We start from the raw sequence: 21,906 nt of genomic DNA, 5'->3' as shown, positions 1-21,906 counted from the left end.
ACCGGGATGCATAAAAAGCTGCTAACACTTCTATACTTAAATAATTTTAGCATTTTGTTGGATGCAATAAATCTATGAATATCTATGGATTATTTTTAAACTGTGGTTTTACTACAACTGAGGATTTCAATACATTTGTATCCTCTGTGACTCCACAGAGTTGTTCATCAAACAAGTCTCCTGAAAGTACAAAAGCAGTGGAGTCTTTTTTATAATTTAGTATTTCTTCAACTAAATCCTTGTTTGCTGCTCACATGTTGAACTGAAGTGTGTAAAGACCACAGACTGGACTTATATAGACGTGCTTGCATCAGGCCTTTGTAGACAGAAAGTCCAAATTGATTGTGTGTGCATCATCCAGGCAGGAAGTCTCTCTCTCTCTCTCTCTCTCTCTCTCTCTCTCTCTCTCTCTCTCTCCACCCTCGCCTGTAACAGTCATTTTTCTCCAGCCTCTCCCTCTCTCCACTGCTGCAGTGCCTCAGTGCCTCAGTCTCTGACCTTCCACAGGGACCATGCAAGCGTTTGTTCCCAGGTAAGTTTCACAGGGCCTGAGTCATGCTGTTCTATTCCTGGATTCTATTTTCAGTAGTTTCATTTTAGGAATTTCAGTCTGACAAGTTAACATTTTGGCAGCGCTCCAAGCCCCCATGTTAGTCATCTTAATGAAGAGTAATGTGGACACTACAGGTGCTGTAGGCCTCTTACAGCTGCTGGGATGTGAGCTTGGATATTGTTAAAAGGAGGACTGAGAATTTGTTCCTCTCTTTGATCTACCTGATTTGCTTTTTTTTTATGTACACTTAATAATCACTTGCTTAAGGCTATTGTTCTTAGCAACTATACTTACTAATAATACATGTTTTTATTATGTGGCATAAAAGGAGCAGTTTGCTGTATGTGCATGGCAGGTTTTGTTGTTTAACAGTCGATGGCTAAAACTGATACTTAAAACATGTAATTGTGTAGTTATTGACTGTGTTGTTTTTATTTGTTTTGGTCTTATTTTACTGCATCATTTGTGGTATGAGCCTATGGACCTGGGCGCAGTCACTAAATCCATATCCTAAGCTTTATACATTATATAGAATATAGTGTGCGGCTGACCAGTCCGTTGACTCTCATTCAGGATTTAGGGTGACTCCACAGCTGAAAGATCAATACCGGTAAAAGCGTAGCAGAGGAGGGGCTGGCAGCTCGGAGGCTAAAACATGAGCCTCTCCACTGATGCTTGCTCAGCTCTTTGTTTGTCTGTGAAGCCACTGGCGGATATCGTGCCTGCATCTTCTCAGAGCCTCTAAATTTATGTATTTCCTGTTACAATGAGATATGGAGGCGCAACATAACGCCGGGCAAAGATTATTCAAAAGTGCAAATTAGTAGCAGGCCACAGTTGCTGATGCAGCAAGAGACATGCAGTAGGAAGTACTGTTGTTTTCAGTATTGGAAATTATGATATTTTTGTCTGTTTGTAATTAGGATGCACAATCACAGCCATGTTCACTGAATCTTAGATGGTGATGTGTTAGTGAATTTGTAACCAAATTAAAAAGATGGGTTATTATAACTTAATTTTGTGGCCCTGTCTTATAGATGGCCCCTGAGTCATAACCAGGTTTCAAGATCTATTTTTCTTGCAGTTATAATTTGCTTGCATGCGGCTTTCACCTTTATGAAGGATTCAATAATGCATACAATATCAATTATGCATATATTGGATTGTATTTGACTGTTGACCTACTTTTTTCTGATCTAGTTACTGTAGTTTCCCATTTCCATTATAAATATCATTATTAAATGTTAGTTATTGTTGTATGTTTCTGTCCTTTAAATTTCCCCTGAATAGAAATTGGGTCCCAAAAATGTATATTGTCTTGACGAGGCCCTCATCTCTTCGACTGTGCCCTCATAGACTTATAACATTTACATATTTGTGTGTTTTTTTTCTGGACCAGGTCGTATCTGACTCCGGTCAGAGATGAAGAAGCAGAATCTCAGAGGAAAGCGAAGTCGCGTCACGCCAGACAAACTCGCAGGTCTACACAGGTAAAAACTAAATGGTTTACAGGTGTTTAGGTTTCAATAGATTAATCTGCTGACTGACATGAAGCTGTATGGACATCCCGCAGGGTGTGACTCTGACTGACCTGAAAGAGGCCCGGATGACCAGCAGCCTTTCTCCTCAGGACAGAGAGATGGAGGAAGGAGGGCCTCTGGATGACAGGTCCTGTCTGAGGAGGGGCTTTACAGACAACAGGAGAGTTAGGACTGGCCTGACGGAGTCCACATCCACAGAAACACCGGAGATCAGTCTGAAGTGGAGAAAAGTGGACGAGGTTACCAAGAGAGAATTATTCAGAAATCCTTTTTAGGTTTACTGCCTCAGGAATGTTTGATTTGTAACTTTGGATGATATTTGTGATGTATTTCTATATTCTGAATGTACAGGAGGGAAACGTTGAACCCAGGTTAGAAACCCTCGCTGAGTCTCCAAACCGCTCATATTTGTCAGGATCATGTGGTGTGCCTTACTGCAACAGCTCCTTCAGAGGTAGGAAAAACATTTAGTGTTTTTAAACACGTAGTCTCTGTTCAGACTGGCTGTAAATTATTTTACTTTGGGGTGTACAGACCATAATACCAGAACATAAACATACCAATATTTGGAAAGAAAAAAAAAGAAAAACATACAGACTTTTCCATATAATATTTTTGTGTTCTGACATAATTTAAACTCAATATGTAGAGAAGTATTGTTGCAGCGGTCACTGTCCTTGTATATTTTAGAAACTTATTTTTATTGGTATTTTCCATTATACAAAATACAGTTATCTTGACATGTAGATACATATAGAATCTGTTATCTTCACCTCCCTCATCCTCTTGTCCAGGGTCACACAAATCACAGAACGAGGAAAAAGCAAATACATAAATATGAATTGTAAAAACTCTAAATAATAAAACAATAAAATACAACTTTATGTCCAGAATAGTCAAGTGCGACCCAGGCATGATTTAAGGAAGGTGTGACCAGGCATACCCTGAAGCACTGTACTCCAGTAGATCAGTATATACTGTAAGTACAGCAGTTGAAATTTAAGGCCCTCAACATTATTAAAACCCAGAGACCAGGTTTTATCACATTATTTGTATGATTGATGTTATCAACGTGACATCACCTCCTCGATCCCTCAATTAAAGGAAGGAATCCTTTTGACCTCACAGTTATACAAAATAAGTTGCTGAATCAGCAAAGAGGCGAACGTGATTGCACCTCTTAGTTGACCTGAAAGACTCCCCTTCATTTGGGACCAACACAAAGATGGCAGTAAGGTGATGGCGGGCCATTAAAAAAAACTTGAGGATCAGAAACCAGTCACAGATATCAAAACAGGTGTTTTGTACATTTGATAAAAGTGACAAGATTCAGAAATTCCCTTCAGGCGTTGTTATTCCATCAAGTAAGAAAATATTTCATGGTTATGTTAGTGTATGTTGGCCTTTCAGGTAATATATTCCTTTTGTTTACCAAGAAATCACACACAGACAAAAACAGTACTGTATGTTATCCTTCAATATGATGTTACTTGACGTTTTGGGTCAACAGAGAGGTTTAACTCTGCATAAAATCAACACCAACGACAGAGACCGAGCACCTGAAAATACATTGTATTAAATAGTGTTTTACAGCTTTGAGACACCACAACAGGAATAAAAGGCCATTGACTGTAGCGGACTCCTGTAATAAGGCCCAGAGACTTCAAGACTCCAAACAAAACATCAGAGTTGTTTGTCAGTCCTGAAGCACACAGTCAGTATTCATTAATAGCAGTAATCCAGAGAAGCATGGAACATAAATACTGTCTTTATATGTGCAGTTGGTGAGAGATGCTGGAGGGATGAAAACCAAAACCCTGTGGAAGATGCAACACTGCTGACAATTGACACGAAGCACCAACAAGGACACCAATGCTGTGAGGAGGAGAGTTCAGACTATGCTGCTGAGGTATGTGGAAAACTTGGATGCACTTTTAGTTCAATAGTGACAGAAAAAAGGCAGTTTGAACCAACTGTAGCTTTGCACCACTAGATGGAGCCAAAGGATCATCCAGATTGTTTTTCATGCCCAGTTTGCTCCAGAAAAACCAAGTTTACAGCTTCACAAATGACTGTTTAATACAAAGAGATCACCAGAGAATGTGTTTACAAGCTTAAGTGTGGTCATGACCTGCTTTGCCTATTACAAAGCAACATGATTTCTAACTTATAAAACTGATATCTCCATATGCCACAGTGATTTTAGTGTCCCATATAAATCAATATCCATTAGCACCATTGTTTTATGTTCACATTCTGATCCTCCCTGGCCTGAAAGCTAAGTATGCTTCAAAGGCAGCTCTGCTCTGATCTCTGATGTAACATCTAAAGATGCACTGCAATCGCAGATGTGAAGCATGTGTTCCCAGAGCCTTTAAACTACAAGTGCTGGTTAATATCTCAGAGACAGACCAGAAGGACCAACCCCCCCCCCTCCTCCCATCTCCTCCTCCTCTTCCTGCTCCCTTTAAGTCACTTAGCTTCTTCACATCACATGGCTGAGGTGTCTCAGCATTCCATACCATATTGGGCAAAACTGAGACTCTCTCTGCGCCGTCTTAGCCTCGGATTCAGAGGGATTGACTTTCTCTTTCACCTTCTGAACGGTACTGTTCCCCCTACACCTGTGTGCTGCTGTGAAACACCCTGAACCTCGTCGCTAATTCCTCCTGCTCGGGGATATCTGGCAATTCGCTTCTGTTTCAGTGGAGATAATTGATTCATTTGGATTTTCTAAAGATAGGATTACAATAGATACCACAATGAAGGGGAAGTAGAGGCGACAAGAGAGATGATAAGGCAATGACTTTTACAAGATCGTGTCAAGATTATTGCTGATTATGGATGTCCTCCTGTGTAATACGGTGTGAATGGAAAGCGGTTTCCCCGTGAGCTGACTCCAAGTCAGCTGTTCAGCTGTCTCCCAATCTGGAATCTGAAAACAGAGATCTGTCAGTAACCTGAGAGTCTCTTAGCGTTACTGCGAGGACTATATCTGTCTGTGATAATCATACAGAGCAGCGTGGTTTCATCAGAAGCATGACAGGCTGCCCATCACTAGCGCCGACCTCTGTGTGACTCCATGATGATCTGACCAGATTTTCCACATTTTTTGGCCAACAACAGAGACAGAGACAGGTGCAGAGCTGCACTACTGAGAGGTTCTGCTACTTGATGGTTCAACCACAGCAAGCACGAATACCTCTGAAGCCAGTTTTTCTGCTGCAGTATCACTTCGTATGAGAAGGGATTAAGAAATTGGATCCTGCTGGTAGTGCGACCTCCTCTTCCACATTTGCTCCCACACTTAACTGATCTCTGGAAGCTACTTATTTTCAGTTGCACAAAAAAAAAATGCACGAGTGTAATATCCTATATGGACGGTCCTGAAAGTAGGCTGAGGATCAGACTGGGGGAACTCCAGCTGGGATAAACTCTTACCAGACGTCTTAAACACCAGCGCCAATGTAGTTCACTGACATTAACTTAAACTATTTACAGAGAAACATGTTTTCTAAATATGCTGCATATACAAGATGACTACTAATTCAAATTTCAGTTTTTGGAAATTACTGCACATGGGGTTTATTTCAAACCATCTTTCGCATTGATGTTAAACAGATTAGTTCAGAAACCACAGACCTTATAAAAAAAAAAAAAAAAGCTTAAGCTGCAAGTGATGGTATTTGAGGATAAATTACGACCTCACTCTGAATGTTATGTGTGTGGATGGTTGTTCAACAGTCCCACAGTCCTTTTTTGTTAAATAGTCAAGTCTTACTTTTCCTGCTTTCTTTCCCTTTCACTCGCATCTTTTTGCCCTGAGCAGGAATGAGGGAGTTTAGGAACAGCGAGGTGCTGCGAACCTCACTATAAAAGGAAGATAGCAACGAGCTGGCCTGAGCAGACTATGGGAACAAAGTAGGGGGGTTTTGTTGGGGTTGTTTAAAAGAACGGTTTAACATTTTGGGAAACATTCATATTGGCTTTCTTGCCAAGTTTTATGTGAGAAGATTGATACCACTCTTCTGTCTGCCTGGTGAACACAAAGTTACACACAGTAGCTGGGCAACTGAGCTTATGAGGGATAAACAGGAGGGAGCAGTTAGACTGGTTCTGTCCAAAGGTAACAAAAACCACCTAGCAGCCCCACTGAAGCTCAGTAATCACAGTCTTAAATCTTGTTTGTTTTAACCTGAGCAAAACAAGACTGGTTGTGTAGTGACATAGTCAACTGTACATCCACAACTTGTTGAAACAGATCAAATAGATAAGAAACTATATAATATGTTAAGTAGAGCTGCTGATAGGCAGATTTTGTTGACTTTGGATGGAACCAGTCTAACAGTTTATTCCCTGCTTCCAGTCTTTTTGCTAAGCTAACGAGCTGCTGGCTGAGAATCAAGAGGTCAAACCCGCCCACTAGTTGGTGAGGTGAACGGACGTTTTAAAGTCTCAAGTTCGGCATTCCGGCATCGCACAATTTTAAGCAACAGTCAGGCTGTGTATGTGATGGCCAATCAGATCAACACGTTGTACAACTTAATTGTGATGCAAGCCCCTGAAAACTTGGCCTCTGCATGATATTACATAATTATGTTAAGTAAGCAGAAATAATTTTCAAAAAGCGGCTTTACATATTATTTATATATAAATCTTAGAACCAAGGAGAAACCCAGTGACATCATCTATTGGTTTGTTAAATGGTGCTTTAAACACACCTCTCTTTAAGGCCTAATATCTAATTAATGATGGAAATATTTTCAGAAGGACAACCAGAGACTGATTAGAAGGAGTACATTTAGCTAATGACACCATAATGACTTGTGGAAAAAATGCATCGACTTTGTGCTTTTGACTTTTCAGATCCTGAAACTATGTCTGTTATTATATGCTGTCTGTGAGGATAATGCCATCAATCCTGTCATATAACTGCTGAAAAGACAGCAAATAAGTGTATTTCATCAAAATATCAAACTATTCCTTCATAACATAGTGACCCTGAGGAAAGATGAGAATTTTTTTTTTTACAAATCTATCCCTCAATAGGCCGCAGGATGAGATGCAAAAATATAACCGACACAGCTGTGAGACAAAATAAAGAATGCCTCATTCCTGTTGCAGGGCTAAACCATGATGCAAATGAAACATATGTTAGGAAGAGGAGATGTGTCATAAGTGCTCCGTGTTAACACCGTGTAGCACTCAAACAAACAACAGCTCCTCTCCATCACACTGCAGGGAGCACAGTTACTTGGCACTTCAGGGTTGCTGATGGCTCCTCAGGTAATACTGTGTTGACCTTCCAGGACACAAACTGCTGAACCCCCACCCCACCCCATCACCCTCCTCCTGACTCCACCTCCCCTTATTCCTGTTCACATCAGTGGACAATTTTAGCCCTTGGTGCCGAGTCCGTCCACAGCAGAGCCTCTGGCAGGCCGCCACAGAAAGCTGCCAAAGCTGAAGAGAGCAGGGAGAAGCTGGGGGCCATGGGTGTTGGAGGAGGTGGGGGTGGGGGGACCGGGAGGGCGACCAAACAGAGAAAGGAGAAGGAGAGGGAGAGAGAGAGAGAGAGAGAGGAGGGAGGGAGGGAGATGGCGAGAGTGTATAACTTTGGGAAACACAGGAAGAGACAGCATAGAGAACAAACTTTTCTCTCTTGGTTGTGGTCTTTTGGACTCTTTTTTTGCATTTCATAAAGGAGGTCAGAGCTGGCAGAGTGGAGACAAGGGATAAGTGTTTGTTTGCTTTCCTCGTTAAAGAGGTATTTTCTCTTTTTTCGAGAGAGATTATTTTGTTTTATTGTTCTTTGCATTTTTATCTGATTGTTATTTAACTCCCTGAGGTTTGAAGAAGGCGTGACCGCACATCTGAAATCCTTCCAAATTTAGCTGCGGCTCTCTCCAGCTCATGGGAGTGTGAAGCTGGACAGAAACACCACACACACACACACACACACACACACACACACACGCGCGCACACACACACACACACACACACACATACACACACACACACTCACATATACACACACACCTGTTGTTGCTGAGGATTCCCCGGGAGCGCGGTCATGGACATCTGCGTCACTGTTGCTTGAGGGAATCTGTGCGTCTTGTGCAGCTGTTATCTGGCCTCGGTGAGTGTTACAGTAGAAGCTGACCTGCCTGTCTGTGGTAGAGGAGGGAGATGTCAACCTACTACCCACGCACCAAGGACCTGACTCGCACCAGGAAGTCAGTGACAGATTCTCCGCCGTCCTCTCCGTCCCCGACAGACAAAAACTACAGAGTAAGATTTTCTTCGAGAGAAAGACACCTATTCAGTTTAAAATGTTTGACACAGTTTAACACATCTAACAGGACATATTGAACATCATGGAGTATTTTTTTTACTAGTTTATGTCTGTGGAATCTTAAATCTTTTTAATTTTCAAATCTGTTTATTCAATGAAGCTGTAAATATCATTCATATTATAATTCCTGGTTTATTTATTTGTCAAGTGACTTTGTTGATATTGACAGCCCAGAATGTCTCAGTCGTGACTTTAGACAGAATTTTGTCTGCTGTAGATATTAATGATTGATCATTTGACTGCACTGATTTGTCTTTATTCTTCCATGATGTCTACACACCGTTTCACTGGCTCTGTAGAAAGTAGAGCCAAAACCATTAGTTGACTAATCAGCTGGTTGATTGACAGAAAATTTATCTGCAACTATTTAAATAATTTATGACTAATTACAGTAATTCTTAAGCAAACATGAAAAGTATTCTGTAGTTTCAGCTCCTCAAATGTAATTATTTAGATGCTCTTCTTCCGGTTTTTGACGGCTTGTCTGATAAAAGAAAGTATAATTGCATTTACTTGACCTTGGAGTATTTCTCAATATTCTATTACAATTTTCAGATAAGAAAATTAATTGAGAAGGGCAAGATTAACTGATAAGAAAAATAAGTTAAGTCTGTATGTGTTTGGATATGTGCTGTTGTGAGCACATTTAGTGAAACAAGAATCATTTGATTAACAGGATGAGAGCTATTTGCTCATTTCTACATATAGATTACACGCATGGTTATGACTAATCAGTCACTTATCTCAGCTTATTTGATGACCTGCGAGAGAGAGGCGAGTCTCTGCTCTGCTGGACTGAGAGTCTGACCACATTCTCTGGAAAAGACTTTTGGATTGAAACAGTCCCTCTGTAATTTCCTGTTATTTTTTCTGTCTAAGTGGCTTATTCTCACGGGGCGTTGGTTGACTGTTTATGTCAGTGCATAAGACTGAGCTGAACTCTGTATGACAGGCACGTTTAAAGGGAAAGACAGAAATCAAAACTAAAATATGACACAATGTAATGCTTTCTGTTTAGACTCATGTATAGTAACGCCATGCAACACTACAGCCGCTCTCATTATGGTGCAGTTGCCAGTGGTGAATACCTCCAGTGGATGTTGAGATTCCTTTTTGCTCTCCTTTCAAGAAGTGTAAGTCTCTCTCTGCTGTATCCATGGTGAAAGTCAGGCATTCATTTTCCATGATGTCAGCTCAATCTGAATTGGCAGACTTTTCCTGGGGGAGAAAATGCAATGCAGAGGGGTTGGAATCAGGTTGATGCAGTATTTGCAGCACTTGCCACCATGTTTTAACGAGAGCCTGGTCCTCTTCAGTAAAAATGCAATGTGTGTTGCAGCTGTGAGCAACAGGAAGACAAATAAACAGGAAGACATCTGCATTATTGGCTGACACTGAACATCTGGCAGATGTTCATAGCAGTGAAAAGTAACTAAGTATATTTACTCAAATACTGTATTTCAAATTTGAGGTAGTTGTACTTGAGCAGTTGCATTTTATGTTGGTTTATGCTTCCAAATGTTGTATTTCTTACTCCACTACAAGTATTTGACAACAGTAGCTACGAGTTCTGCTACATTAACATTCAAGAAATTTGACAAACTTAAAAACTAAAAGGATTTTTTTTTTTTTAAAGAATAAAACAGTGGATACAAACCTTCTTGGCTTTTTAAAATAAAACAGTCTCCATGAGTTCAGATGTCGAGTTGTTTACAGATCCACCAAATAAATATGTCCCCTCTAAGTGTCTCAGACGGCTCACTAATAGTTAAAATGATCCCATATTTCATGAAAAACAAAGATTACATTAGGAAATAGTCTGTAAAATGAAAACTGAATATAAATTCAGGTGTCAGGGTTTAGATTTCTTTCTTTTAGACTCCATTAATCATTTCACAATCTTTCAGATTTATAGACCATTTCGAAGGGGCCAGAGCCCTCCAGGCTGGGAACCACTGACCGGATAAAAAGTCATTAAAGCAAGTTGTTAACACAGTATAAATTTGTCATAATTCTTACCAATAATGATGTATGAATGCTCTATTAATTATAACTGATGATATTTAAAGTAAAGGTGCTTCTTCTGGCATTTATGAAGCAGCCTGAATTAATGATTTTGCAAAAAGAGAAAGAGGTCTCAGATGTATTGCAAAGAGTTAACAGAGAGGGAGGATTGTCTGAAGTGAGGAAAGGTGTGGAAGAAACGTCTTTTATGGTTGCGTGTGCAGTGTCAGTTCCACTAGTGGGAGTTAAGAGAGAGAGCGTGTGTGTGTAGCTCAGATTTTCCTACTGCAGGCATCCAGTCAGCTCTGAAGGAGCGATGCTGTGACAGAAAGAGGACAGGAAGGGAACGAGGTGAGAGGCTGGGTAAAGACTCTTCCAATGATTTTCATAGGCTCTGAGATGATTATTTATACACTATATAAGCGAGCTGATGCGGGCTGCCTGTGTGCACCTCTGACTCCCCACGAACCCACCGGTGTGTAAGATGTTGGTCCTGGCAAGCTATAAAACTAGAAGCAGTTGTGTTTACAGTTCCAGCATGCACCTGATCAGAGGCCGTTTCCACCGGTCTGACGCCCCGTTGTTAAACATCTCCTCCCTCATCTGCTCTGCCTCAAATACTTTGCTGAGCTATGTGCCACTTCTAACTCCCTCCATTTCTCCTAACAAGGGAATCCGAATGGTGCAGCTGCCATCACTAGCAGAGTTTCAACTATGGTTTAGTTTCTGGCTGCAGTTCATTATAGATGTTGTGCACTTATTTGGCTGCAATAGCTCACTCACTTATTGAAGATCATGTCCTGTAATCTCCACAGGACCCCCCCACACACACACACCCCTCCATGATGTCACTTTTTATAAATCTAATTTCACCAATTTCCTAATCCTTTAGTGTGAGTTAGGTTTGCGTACTAATAATATTGAGAGAGTTTGGTTCACATCCCCACAAGCAGGTGTCCTGGTAATATATTCCCACAACCAGTTAGCCAATCATCCCTGTTGATTAATGAATTAATTCTAAATCAGATCGAGGAATCTCTTCAGGGGATCTGAATGAGTAAGAGCTCTTCTTGGCTCCATCCTTGGCCCTTTTTCATCTAAGGTCATGGAGGTCTGGTTTTTCCTGGAAAGCTCTGCTAAAGCACATGACCACATAAGGACAGGCAGCGCTGGCTCAGTTATGTAAACACTTGCTCCTACGATGCTGCGTGAAATATCCCCCGACTGGCCAAATGTGAGACGCAGGAGTAGCTGTTGGTTTTGACATTAATTGTCCTCCATATTCTTTTACCGCGGCGTACATCTGCTTCTTGTCTCGAAACAGCTCAGGCCGCCACACAAGACGTTTATTGCGAAGAATTTCTAAACAGAGGTGTTTAAAGGTTTCTTCCCCTGGTAGGAGAGCAACTCCAAATCTTTGAATTAAGGAGAAAAAGTTTATGAGACTGCAGCAGGGATTATGGATCAGTCCGGGCTCACATTGTGGCAGCTTCTCCCCCCCCCCCCTCCATGACTCACATTTTCAGTCCAGTATGAACAGTTAACACCTCCAGTCATCATCCCTCTCATGTGCCACGTTTATCAGCTGATGGCAAGGAGACATTTGTTAGTTCAGTGCAGGAACAGGTCCGGCTGGAGGTTTGCAATGCAGACGGCGTAGACGGAGCACACAGTGAATGAAATGTAAAATAACACGGGAAGGTAAGAGGCAGAAATAAATCTGACCAACTAGTTTTGAGCTAATTCATTAAATCTCTGAGGTAATGGGAATTCTGAAAACACGGACTGTCACAGTGTACGTCACCGGTCGTGTAGCACAGTGCCCGCAGGCTCCTTGGTGAAACGGAAACAAATGCAGAATGTATGCCACTTGGCAGCCACGCAGGCTGCGGCAGTCACAGATCAAACCTGGCAGGATGGTTTGAACTCAGTCTGAGGTCAGTATCAGGAGATACTTGACTTCTGATGCCATGATGTCATTTTTATGCTGCAGGCATTTGCGTGGTATCCTCCTATTCCAAAAGATGAACCAGGCTCACCGGGGAGGTTTGACCTGCGTGAACTCTGTCAGTGCAGCGTTGGGGTGAATTATTTCTCACTTCTCCCCGCACTTCTTCCCTCCGGGACTCCAGGCCTCTGAACACAGTGATAATTCTAATGGCAGGGTTTTTTTTTTTTTTTCTTGTCTCAAAATGGAAAATATTTCTCTGCCGAGCATTTGTTCAGTCTCATAAAAACAAATAAATGTGGTTCTAACCATGACAGAACATTTTTACACTGTGTTGTTCCCATGCTGCGGTGCTGAATGATCAAACTAACATGGATTATTCTTTGTTTTTCAGCATGACAGACTGTCAAGGTAAGGATTTAGCTTTTTCTCCCTCTGGTATTACACAAATCTAAGGGAACAAAAATAAATGTTCTAAAAAAAAAAAAAAAAAAGATGCATTGTGTACTGAGTATGAGCTGTTTTGCCTCGAGATATGACTCCAGTGGAGAGAGCGCGACAGACAGACCACTGGGCCGCACCAGCTCGTACACCCGGAGGGAGCCGAGGCTCGCCGCTCTGAACAAACAGGAGCAAGACTCCGCTGCCAAAGACTATAAGAAGGTAGTAACTCTTCATCACTTTAAACAATCACATTCCTCTGTGATTGAATCAAAGCAGCAGTCCTGGATAAAGTCCGATTGTTGAATCTAGGTCTAGCCGATATGGACAAAATCACCAAATACTTTGATATCTGTGGTGCATCAAATTGTAGCGAAGACTATTGGTACTTTCACAAAATATTGACAAAATGAGATTTTGGATAACTAATCATCAGTAACATGGATGTATTGACAAAATGAATAAAGGCGGCCAGAACACTTTGGTAATTATTTTCTTTACTGTGATGATACTTATAAAACCAGGAAAAGACAACACTTTTGCTATATCACGATATTACGATATCCAAAACATCTAAGACAATATCTAGTCTCATATCACAGTGTGATGTACTATCACTATCTTTGCGTGCCCTATTTGAATCACATACAGATTTATATAAGCTTACATCAACTTTTATTGTGTTCCAAAAATAAAATTGGACTTTCATTTAATTGAGTATCAGAAGTTAGCCTTTATACTCTTTAAATTTCCTTTTGACTTTTTAGTTTTCTTAGATATCAATAAGTAATCCAGTAATACATGTCTGCACGTCAGTGGGAGCACTGTAAAAGCATCAAATGCAGACTCTTAGTAGAAGCTACAATTTACTGATGTTCCATAAACGCCTCAATGGCGGACTATTTACTGACACCAGTCAGTTTGAGGAGAAAGAGACAACTTTCCCTCGTATAATCACCTATATTTGAATTAACACATAAAGCTCCTGCAATTCACCCACCAACTCTAAAGTCTAAACACCGCTGGTGCTTGGGGGATGTTAACTTTGTTCCCTTGTAAAGGGACAAACATATTTACAGTTTACAAACCGTGAATCAGCAAAGAAATACTTAACAATTGTTACCTTGTACAATTGTCTCTGCAGATTCACTCCAATAACTTCAGTTTAGTGGCATCACTACTTGGCGACAGGGATTTGCACATAATGCCGTGTTGTGAAACTCTTACCTGTAGCACCTTTACACACAGTTGTAAGTACTTCCGGATTTCAAAATAAAGGATTCGATTGTAAAATCTAAAACTGAACTTTTCTGCAAAAAAAAATATGATCTCCACGATATTTTATAACAGCCTACGTAATGGGGTTTAAATGAGTTTGAATGATTTCCTAAATTATGTCTATATTTGCTTTTCAGATCATTTATATTTTATACACAATCTATACATATCAATCTGTGTTGATTACTTTATTTATTTCTGACATCTGTGGTTCACTTTTTATGTCTTTATAAAAGTCGGTGTTATTTCATTCTTAATTTTTTTTATTCTTAAATACAAAATTTGATTATCAAAATATGAATGATTTATGGCATTAAAAGACCAATAATCTCCACAATAAAGCTATTACTCAATCTTCCATTTCTTAATTTGCAGATGTATGCAGAAGCTTTACATGAGAATGACAGGCTCAAATCCAGGCTGCAGGACAGCAAACAAGAGTTAGTCAAGATACGGTCCCAGCTGGAGAAAATCACCCAGGTACCGCTCACTAACAGAAAACTACGATATGAAAACTGAAGAAACTGAAGAAAAAAAATACAGTTTTCACTCTCACTGTCATCATGTTTTATTATTTCAATGTGCTGAAAAAAGATTTAGCTGTTTACTGTTTTATTTATTTTCACGAAATGATCAAAAGTGAAATGACACCCCCCCCCCCACCCCCAATAACATTATCACTCTGACTTCTAGAGGCACGACAGGATATCAGAAAGATCTACAGTGCTTGAATCAGAGAAAAGGGTAAGTGTCTCAGCAGCCTTTTGGCATTTTATTTGATCTTGCTCTTCTGCACCATCAAGATGGATGAATGTCCAAATATCTTTGTGTTTATTTTTTTCTCTCCAACTTTCCTGTCTGCTTCGAATGAGTCGAATGGTTTTACTCTCCTGGTTTCCAAAGGACCATAACGAGTGTATTCATTTCAGTTGTTCCTCTTTATTTACAGGAAAAACGAGCTCTTGAGAAAAGAGTGTCAGACATGGAGGAGGAAGTAAAGGTCAGTCCACGCAAAAATAAATAATGCGTACTCACAGTGGGTTTTAAAGGCTTCAGTACTGTCTCAGACACAAGTTGTGCTTCATTTATCTCATTGATGTTTCCTCCAAAGACCATTATAACACTTGCAGTCCTTGAAGGTGCACACCTCCAGCCAAGCCCCTTCCACCCATGCTAAATCAAGCATGCCTAAAGTGTTTTTACAGAGCGGAGGAGACATAAAGCGCACTCCAGGCTTGTGGTTAGCCAGGTGGGGTTTTGGAGTCAAGGAGAGGAAAGGTTAAAGCTTCAGGCTCATTACCCACAGTGTTCTGCCGGGGCACTTCCTGCCAGGCTGAGGAGGAGCCTGTGCTGCTGCTCCCCTGCTCCACTTATCCCACTGTTGGGGTGAACATTGTGACCTAGTTCCAGCTGAATACCAAACCCAGTCCAAGAGCAAAAGACCTGCTTTTGTGAGACATTCCTGCGCTGCTCTGTGTGTATTCTGCTTTATAAAGGAACACAGGACACAGCTACAGGCCTGAATAGAAGAGGTCTGCAGGGTATGTGCGTGCAATTACAAAATACACAGCAGGATTAGAATTTGATTGTTAGAGAATTAAAGAAAGGTAGAATAAAGCTAAGCCTTCAGTGTGAGAATAATATAATAAATGCAGAGAGTGGCCGAGTGTGATTGTGACGTACAGCAGTGTGGCATGCCAGCCGCGGATGTTTGACCCCCGTGTTGTCATGGTTCCCTCAGCAGGAGGCCCCACTGCGGTTCCGTTGTGGGTACCAGCCCTGAGGGCAGGCTGTCTCAGGGGAGGGGGGATGGTGAGTGGTCGCTATGACGCAGAGGAGTGATTGACACCTGCCTGTCACCTCACTTGTTTCCGTCCTGTCAGGGGACCGGGGCATGTTCGCACGCGTGGGTTCATAATTCTTTCAAAAGTAGAAATACGTCAGAGCGTGAGAGCTCCAGGGGCACGCGACCTTTACCTCAGAGAACCGGCTTGTATGCACTCACAAAGTCACTCGTTCACGTTGAGCAAGACACCGATTCTCCACAAGGGGGCAGGAGCTGTCAGATTAGAGCACCACCTACTAAATAGTCGCAGCACCTTGTAGATGTCCACATGACTGTATTGTCTTCTACAGGCAAACAAAGTAGCCAGCTGGAATTTTAACACTTAGTTATACAAAAAAGTAAATAAAACACAGTTGTGTCAGAATTCCTGATGCTGTTGCTCCTCTTGCCTGTAGATGGCGCACACCAGCACATCTTCACCTTCAGTTTGCTGTTGTTCCTTTTCTTTCCGATAGGTGGCGCAGCTCTGAGACTGTTAGCTCTGTGTGTGACTGGCCCTGGTTTCAGGTGTCTCACGTTGACAACACTGTGTCCTTGTTTTCCTTCTTTCTTTTTTTTTTAGAATAGTCACACTGGTAATATCCAGTGTCAGGTTTCTTTTCTGGGGTCGTACATTTCTCACAGAAAAGCTAGATTATTCTTGACATCCTCTAAAATGTAATGAATAGTGACTGTGTGGAATTATCTGCAGAACCTGAGACTGCGGTCAGATCTGATTTGATATCAAAGAGCTAAATTTTAAGAGAGCGTCATGAGGGATACTGGTCATTATGCATTCTCGCTTCTGTTTGTCCTTTTCCTTCACTGCTGCCAAGGGTACCTCTCCAGAAACTGCGCTGTTTTATTCCAACACCCCGAGAACATTATATGCATGAACTGTTTGGTCCTAAATACAGGCTGCTTTAAATTCCTTTATAAATGTGTTTGGTGTTACAAGAAGCAGCTGAATGTCCTCTTTACACATCATCTGTAGCCACATTCAACTCCACAAACTTGTGTCAGGGTGGCCTGAAACACTACAAGTGCCCAGTGTGTGTGTGTGTGTGTGTGTGTGTTCTGCGGTTTACCTTCAGGAATTGCGTCAAACCACAGATGTCTCTGTCGAACCACATTGAGGTTCCCCTCAAAAACTCAGGCCAAGAAGAGGACGGGAAATGAATCATTTCCATCCCTTTTACTTCGAAGTGACTGGCTCCTGAGTAAATAGAGTAGAGTATTAGGTTTTGTGAATTTCTATGAATTTTAATGCCCTCTTCTTTGAAAAGCTATTCACGTAACAACACAAGCCCAAAGAGAACTGGCTTCATAATTTTCCATGCTTTGCTTTTTCTTCTCAGAATATCCCTGTTGTGTAAATATTTGTTTATATAAGTTTTTCTGATAAATCCCTCCACTGCTGTTCTTTCCTTCTCGCTGTCTGTGTGTGTGTGTGTGTGTGTGTGTGTGTGTGTGTGTGTGTGCATGCCTGTATGGGTGGACGTGGATACCTTCTCTGTGTGAGTCTCTGTGCCTGCCTCCCTGCATGCTCTCTCTGTCTGCCCCTTTCTGTATCTCTCTCCTCCTCTGTGCAGGCTTTCCCTGCTCTGGCTCAGGTCCAGGCTTTGCGGAGGGTGAATGAGTGTCTCCTGGCTGAGAATAAAGCCATGCTGCGTGTCCTCGCCCGCCTTTCTGAGACGGCCTCCATGCCGGAGACAGAGGACCTCTGATCCTCTGAGATCATCTTGCCCTCCTTTCCTTTCCACTCCTCCCCCCTCTCCCTCCTCTCCCTCCCCCCCACCCCTTTCCTCAGCCACATAACTTCTACACTCCTCTTTCCTACTGGTGCCTCCACAGTCCCCCTCGTCCTCTGCTGTGTTCCTCTCAGGCAGGTCCTGCACCCTCTCAATACTCACCCCCCTCCTCCCACTCCCCCTCACACACTGCAATGCATCCTTTTTTTTTTTGACCCAGTCTCCTTTATGATCATCAGAGGGCTACCAATGCCCCTTAAATGCCCTCTGCGCCCCCCAAACACTTCTCACAAAGACTCCTTTGAAGTGTATTTTTAGCCACATTCATGTTGCATGCTGCTTCACATAACATCAACACTGCATTAAGGACTGGGACTCTGCACCCTAACAAATGAAAGCTTCTGCAGCTGTGATTCATTTCGCAACAGCCAAATATACACAGGATCCTGTGTAATGTGCCGTGTTATTTCACAAGGAAATAGCTGCGCTAAAAACGTGGGATCACTCTGCTTCTAAATGTAGTGTTGTGTCACTGGGGGAGACGCAGGCCCACATATATGACTGATTTTGTTTCAGTGTGTATTTTTGTTCATGATTACTTAATATGTCACTTTAAAAGTATCATTCAGACATTTTTGGGGAATTAAGTCCATTTGTCAAGAGATTGATTTAATTCTCATGTCTATACACCAAATGTGAAGCTACACGAAAGCAAAGGAAAACAGCTGACCTGGTTCTACTCAGGCGATGAAGCTAAACAGACAATTTAATTTAGCCCAAGAAATGCATTTCCATAAATCCCATTTTAACTATTGGTTTAAAGATTTTTTTTTTTTTGTCCAAACTTTGTTAAAGTGCTCTCATGGCAAGATATTATATTCAATAATCAAACGACTAATGTTTGGACAGGTTATTTAATTACTTACAAGCTCAGCTGTTCTGACCATTACTGTAAAATATACTTAAACGTTAAAGGAACAGTAAGACATCACGCGCTGTCTTGATGAGTTTAATGCGAAGATAGAAACCATGACTTATTCAAAAGCATGGTGACAACAAGACCACAAGACATCATACCTAATTCATAAAACCGCAGCTTGTCAAGTTTTGCATTTTAGTTTTTGTACCGATTAAACAAACAATACGTTATTTAGCCAGCTTCAGAGGTGCTGCCCACAAGATTTAGTTTGTTTTGGACAGAACCAGGCTGCACATTTCCCCGTTTCCATTCTATGTGTTAACCCTAAGGAGCTGCTAGCCGGAGCTTCTTTTGGAACTGATCTTCTTGCATGATTCCTCAAAGAGTCAAACTGCACCTTTAACTGCAAGTGAAGGGAGCCTGGTCGTGTTGACTTCCCCCAACTGGAATTTATTTGTATTTTTTTTTTATCCAGTACACTGTGCAGAGCGACAGGGAAAACAGGATAGAAAATGATCTCCAAACATGTGATTCTCCATAGTTATAAACACGTTGGTGCAGGTGCCTTTGCTCATTTACCAGTTTCAGAACTGTGTCCTAGCTGGAGCAGAAGGTTATTGTTTGTCTCCAGTAGAGGGGAAATACTTTGACAAAGAGGGTGGTTATTTTTAGTCATTGCTCCTCACGAGAGATATGACCTAGATTTGGGGAATTGACCCTCTCTCCGTTTCTCCCCCCTCTCTGTCTGACTTCACTCTCCGTCACTTCTCACATGCAGAGCATATTGTCAATGTCACTCCTCACTGCATGATCAAGTACTGGAAAGCATGTCCTCATTGCCTGGGCTCAAACTTGAGTGAAAGACAACTTTTAGTCCACTTGTTGTCAGCGTTGATTGAAGATACTTCATCATTACAGTAGATTGTCCTGCTGAATCCTGTCATTGTACCACCTGAAGCTTTAAACCACAAACTCATCCAGAAACCATTTAAATTACATTCCAAAGAGAGCAGAATAACTAATGTTTCTCTGATTTTCTAATATCATTTTCTTCCCCCTCTGTTGTCCCAGATCTTAACAGAGCTCAAGTCAGACAACCAGAGGCTAAAGGATGAGAACGGGGCTCTCATTCGAGTCATCAGCAAACTGTCCAAGTGAAAAGATGCCTGAAGCTCCTGTTGTGTCTGCGGATGCTCCAACCCACGATGTGGCCGTTAAATCATCCACGAGGTCCCAGGCTTTGACTCCTCTCTGAGTTGCTGTGTGCTAACGGGCCAGTTTGGCTTCATTCGTTTCTAAATACTGTTGAAACTTGTGAAGATCTAAAGAAAAGTGTTATTAAGTTTCAGTCAAATTTGACAGTTAGTATGACGGAGTTGCAACAACTGTCTCTCCTCGATTAGTTATTATTTGTTACAATTATTTGTTACAATATTTTCTCACGTGCAAAGTAGGGACCAGACTAGCTGTTTGGATGACATTTAAAGGTCCAGTTTAAACTATTGCAGGTGTTTGCATGAAGATACTGGACCTTGCATTATACCAACACATAACACTGAGACTTCACGTTTGTTGCTACATGGTGCACCGCATAAAGTGTTTAAATATTATCTGAAGTATGAAAAAAGAGAGAAGCCAATTATTGACTCGGACTGTGCTGAAGTGACGGATGAAACCGCCAGCTTCTCTCGCACGTTTTTACAGAAAGCATATGGGTTTGTAAAATGTTCCCTCGGTGATGAAGAGGCTTGAAAAGACGCATGTTTTGGTTTGTGTTTGCCTTGATTGACAACTGTCTCAGGTGTGTCACTCAGCAGTGCCTGCTTGCCACAACTCAGTGCCTCCCATATTTTATTGCTCTGATTAAACCCCAGACTTCTCTTTGGAAACCTGTGGGTGGTTTTTCTACAGTTTTCTACTGCAGCTTATGGTCTTGTGTATTCGGGACCAGTGACAAAGAAACACATTTCAACACATAAAAGCCTTTGGCAAACCTGCAATTCCAACTGGTTAGATAAACGTTTCAGTCCAATTTGTGGCATTTTGAAAATTAAGTTGAGCTTTTATTTGAGAAATCTGTGTTTTTGTTTATCTCGCTTGTGACGGTGTCCCCACTGCAGTCGGCATTTGAAGGATATTAGAACTGAAAGGCAGAACAATGGTCTCGTGCACTTCGTAGAGAGTGGGCAATGATGATCTTTGATCATTTGGGCATCACTAGCCGCCCTGGATCACACTGACAATGGTACCGTTTCCATGAGAACAGAATTTATGTTTGTTTCATTCTCAGTTCTCTGTGTTTTCAGTTGCTGTGCTTCATTTTTTGTTTGCAGGTCCTTCATAGTGGATTATTCTTTATTCAGTAGCTCAGCTTCAAAACAACCGAATGGCTAAACCGAAGACACACTCCAACTGTGTGTGAATGACAATGTTAGGTTTTGTAACAGAGATATATTTATTTATTTATGAATTTATTAGTTTTAATCTTTATGCTTTGTTTACTCAATTTTGTTTTAAAGGAATACACTGATTATTTGTGTTGACCCCGTTGGCCACATTTGTGTTAGGTAATGAAAATCCAAATACCAAAATCACACACTTCAGACATTGTTCTATAAATCACCTCTGACACTTTATTCCCTACAACCTTTATGTGGTCTTAAATATTTTGTCCAAACCAACAGCCTGGAAATAAAACTGAACTTTATGAAGCTGATCAGAGTTCGTTCCCGCAATGTTGAAGGACGGAGTTACATATTTAAAACGTGTAATACCCCTTTCAGTTCACTAGAGGATGTCAAGTGTGACCCTTTGCCTCACCTACACATGAAAATGAAGGTTTATTAGGTTTAGGTACCAAAAACTATGTGGTTAGGGTTAGAAAAAGATCATTGTCTGAGTTAAATTATGTCATTTATTTAACTTACTTACGATACTTAAAATAAATTCATATTGATTTTTGGTTTCTTACGGAATTAAACACCAAGTGAGTAAAAGTCCTGTGCTTGTTTAATCGAATTACGCCGGACCGGCTCCCAACCTACGGTCTCATCACTCTTTGTACCTCGTCACATAACCTTACTTCTTTGACCTCAGTCATACATGCGTGTACTTTTCACGTTTAGGCGAGGCAAAATGTGACACTGAAACAGTATCACCTAGTGGACTGATGGGTGTACTACACGCTTTGCATGATACTGGGCGGTACAGTTTAGGGATCCATAAAGGCATCCTTAGTTTAATTCAAAACACTGTAATTATACAATATATTTGATGTAAAATTCATTAAT

General features: G+C 41.2%; 1 protein-coding gene across 1 annotated transcript; it reads left to right on the top strand.

Moving 5' to 3' along the window:
* Positions 1 to 512: 512 nt before the first annotated feature.
* LOC138624200 (protein phosphatase 1 regulatory subunit 12A) lies at positions 513 to 19,773 on the top strand. The gene is made up of 12 exons (XM_069704180.1): positions 513 to 532; positions 1,953 to 2,043; positions 2,127 to 2,333; positions 2,446 to 2,548; positions 3,876 to 4,003; positions 12,797 to 12,813; positions 12,936 to 13,065; positions 14,497 to 14,601; positions 14,815 to 14,865; positions 15,071 to 15,121; positions 17,539 to 17,831; positions 19,688 to 19,773. The coding sequence occupies exons 1-11, from the start codon at positions 513 to 515 to the stop codon at positions 17,671 to 17,673; spliced, it is 1,038 nt and encodes a 345-aa protein (XP_069560281.1). The 3' UTR covers positions 17,674 to 17,831; positions 19,688 to 19,773.
* Positions 19,774 to 21,906: the final 2,133 nt, after the last annotated feature.

Source organism: Brachyistius frenatus, unplaced genomic scaffold (genome assembly GCF_029030835.1).
Source record: "Brachyistius frenatus isolate BFR_SWC_R1_liver_20210118 unplaced genomic scaffold, ASM2903083v1 Contig_50, whole genome shotgun sequence".
In the NCBI taxonomy this organism is placed as follows: domain Eukaryota; kingdom Metazoa; phylum Chordata; class Actinopteri; family Embiotocidae; genus Brachyistius; species Brachyistius frenatus.
This window is presented reverse-complemented; position numbering and strand designations above follow the sequence as displayed.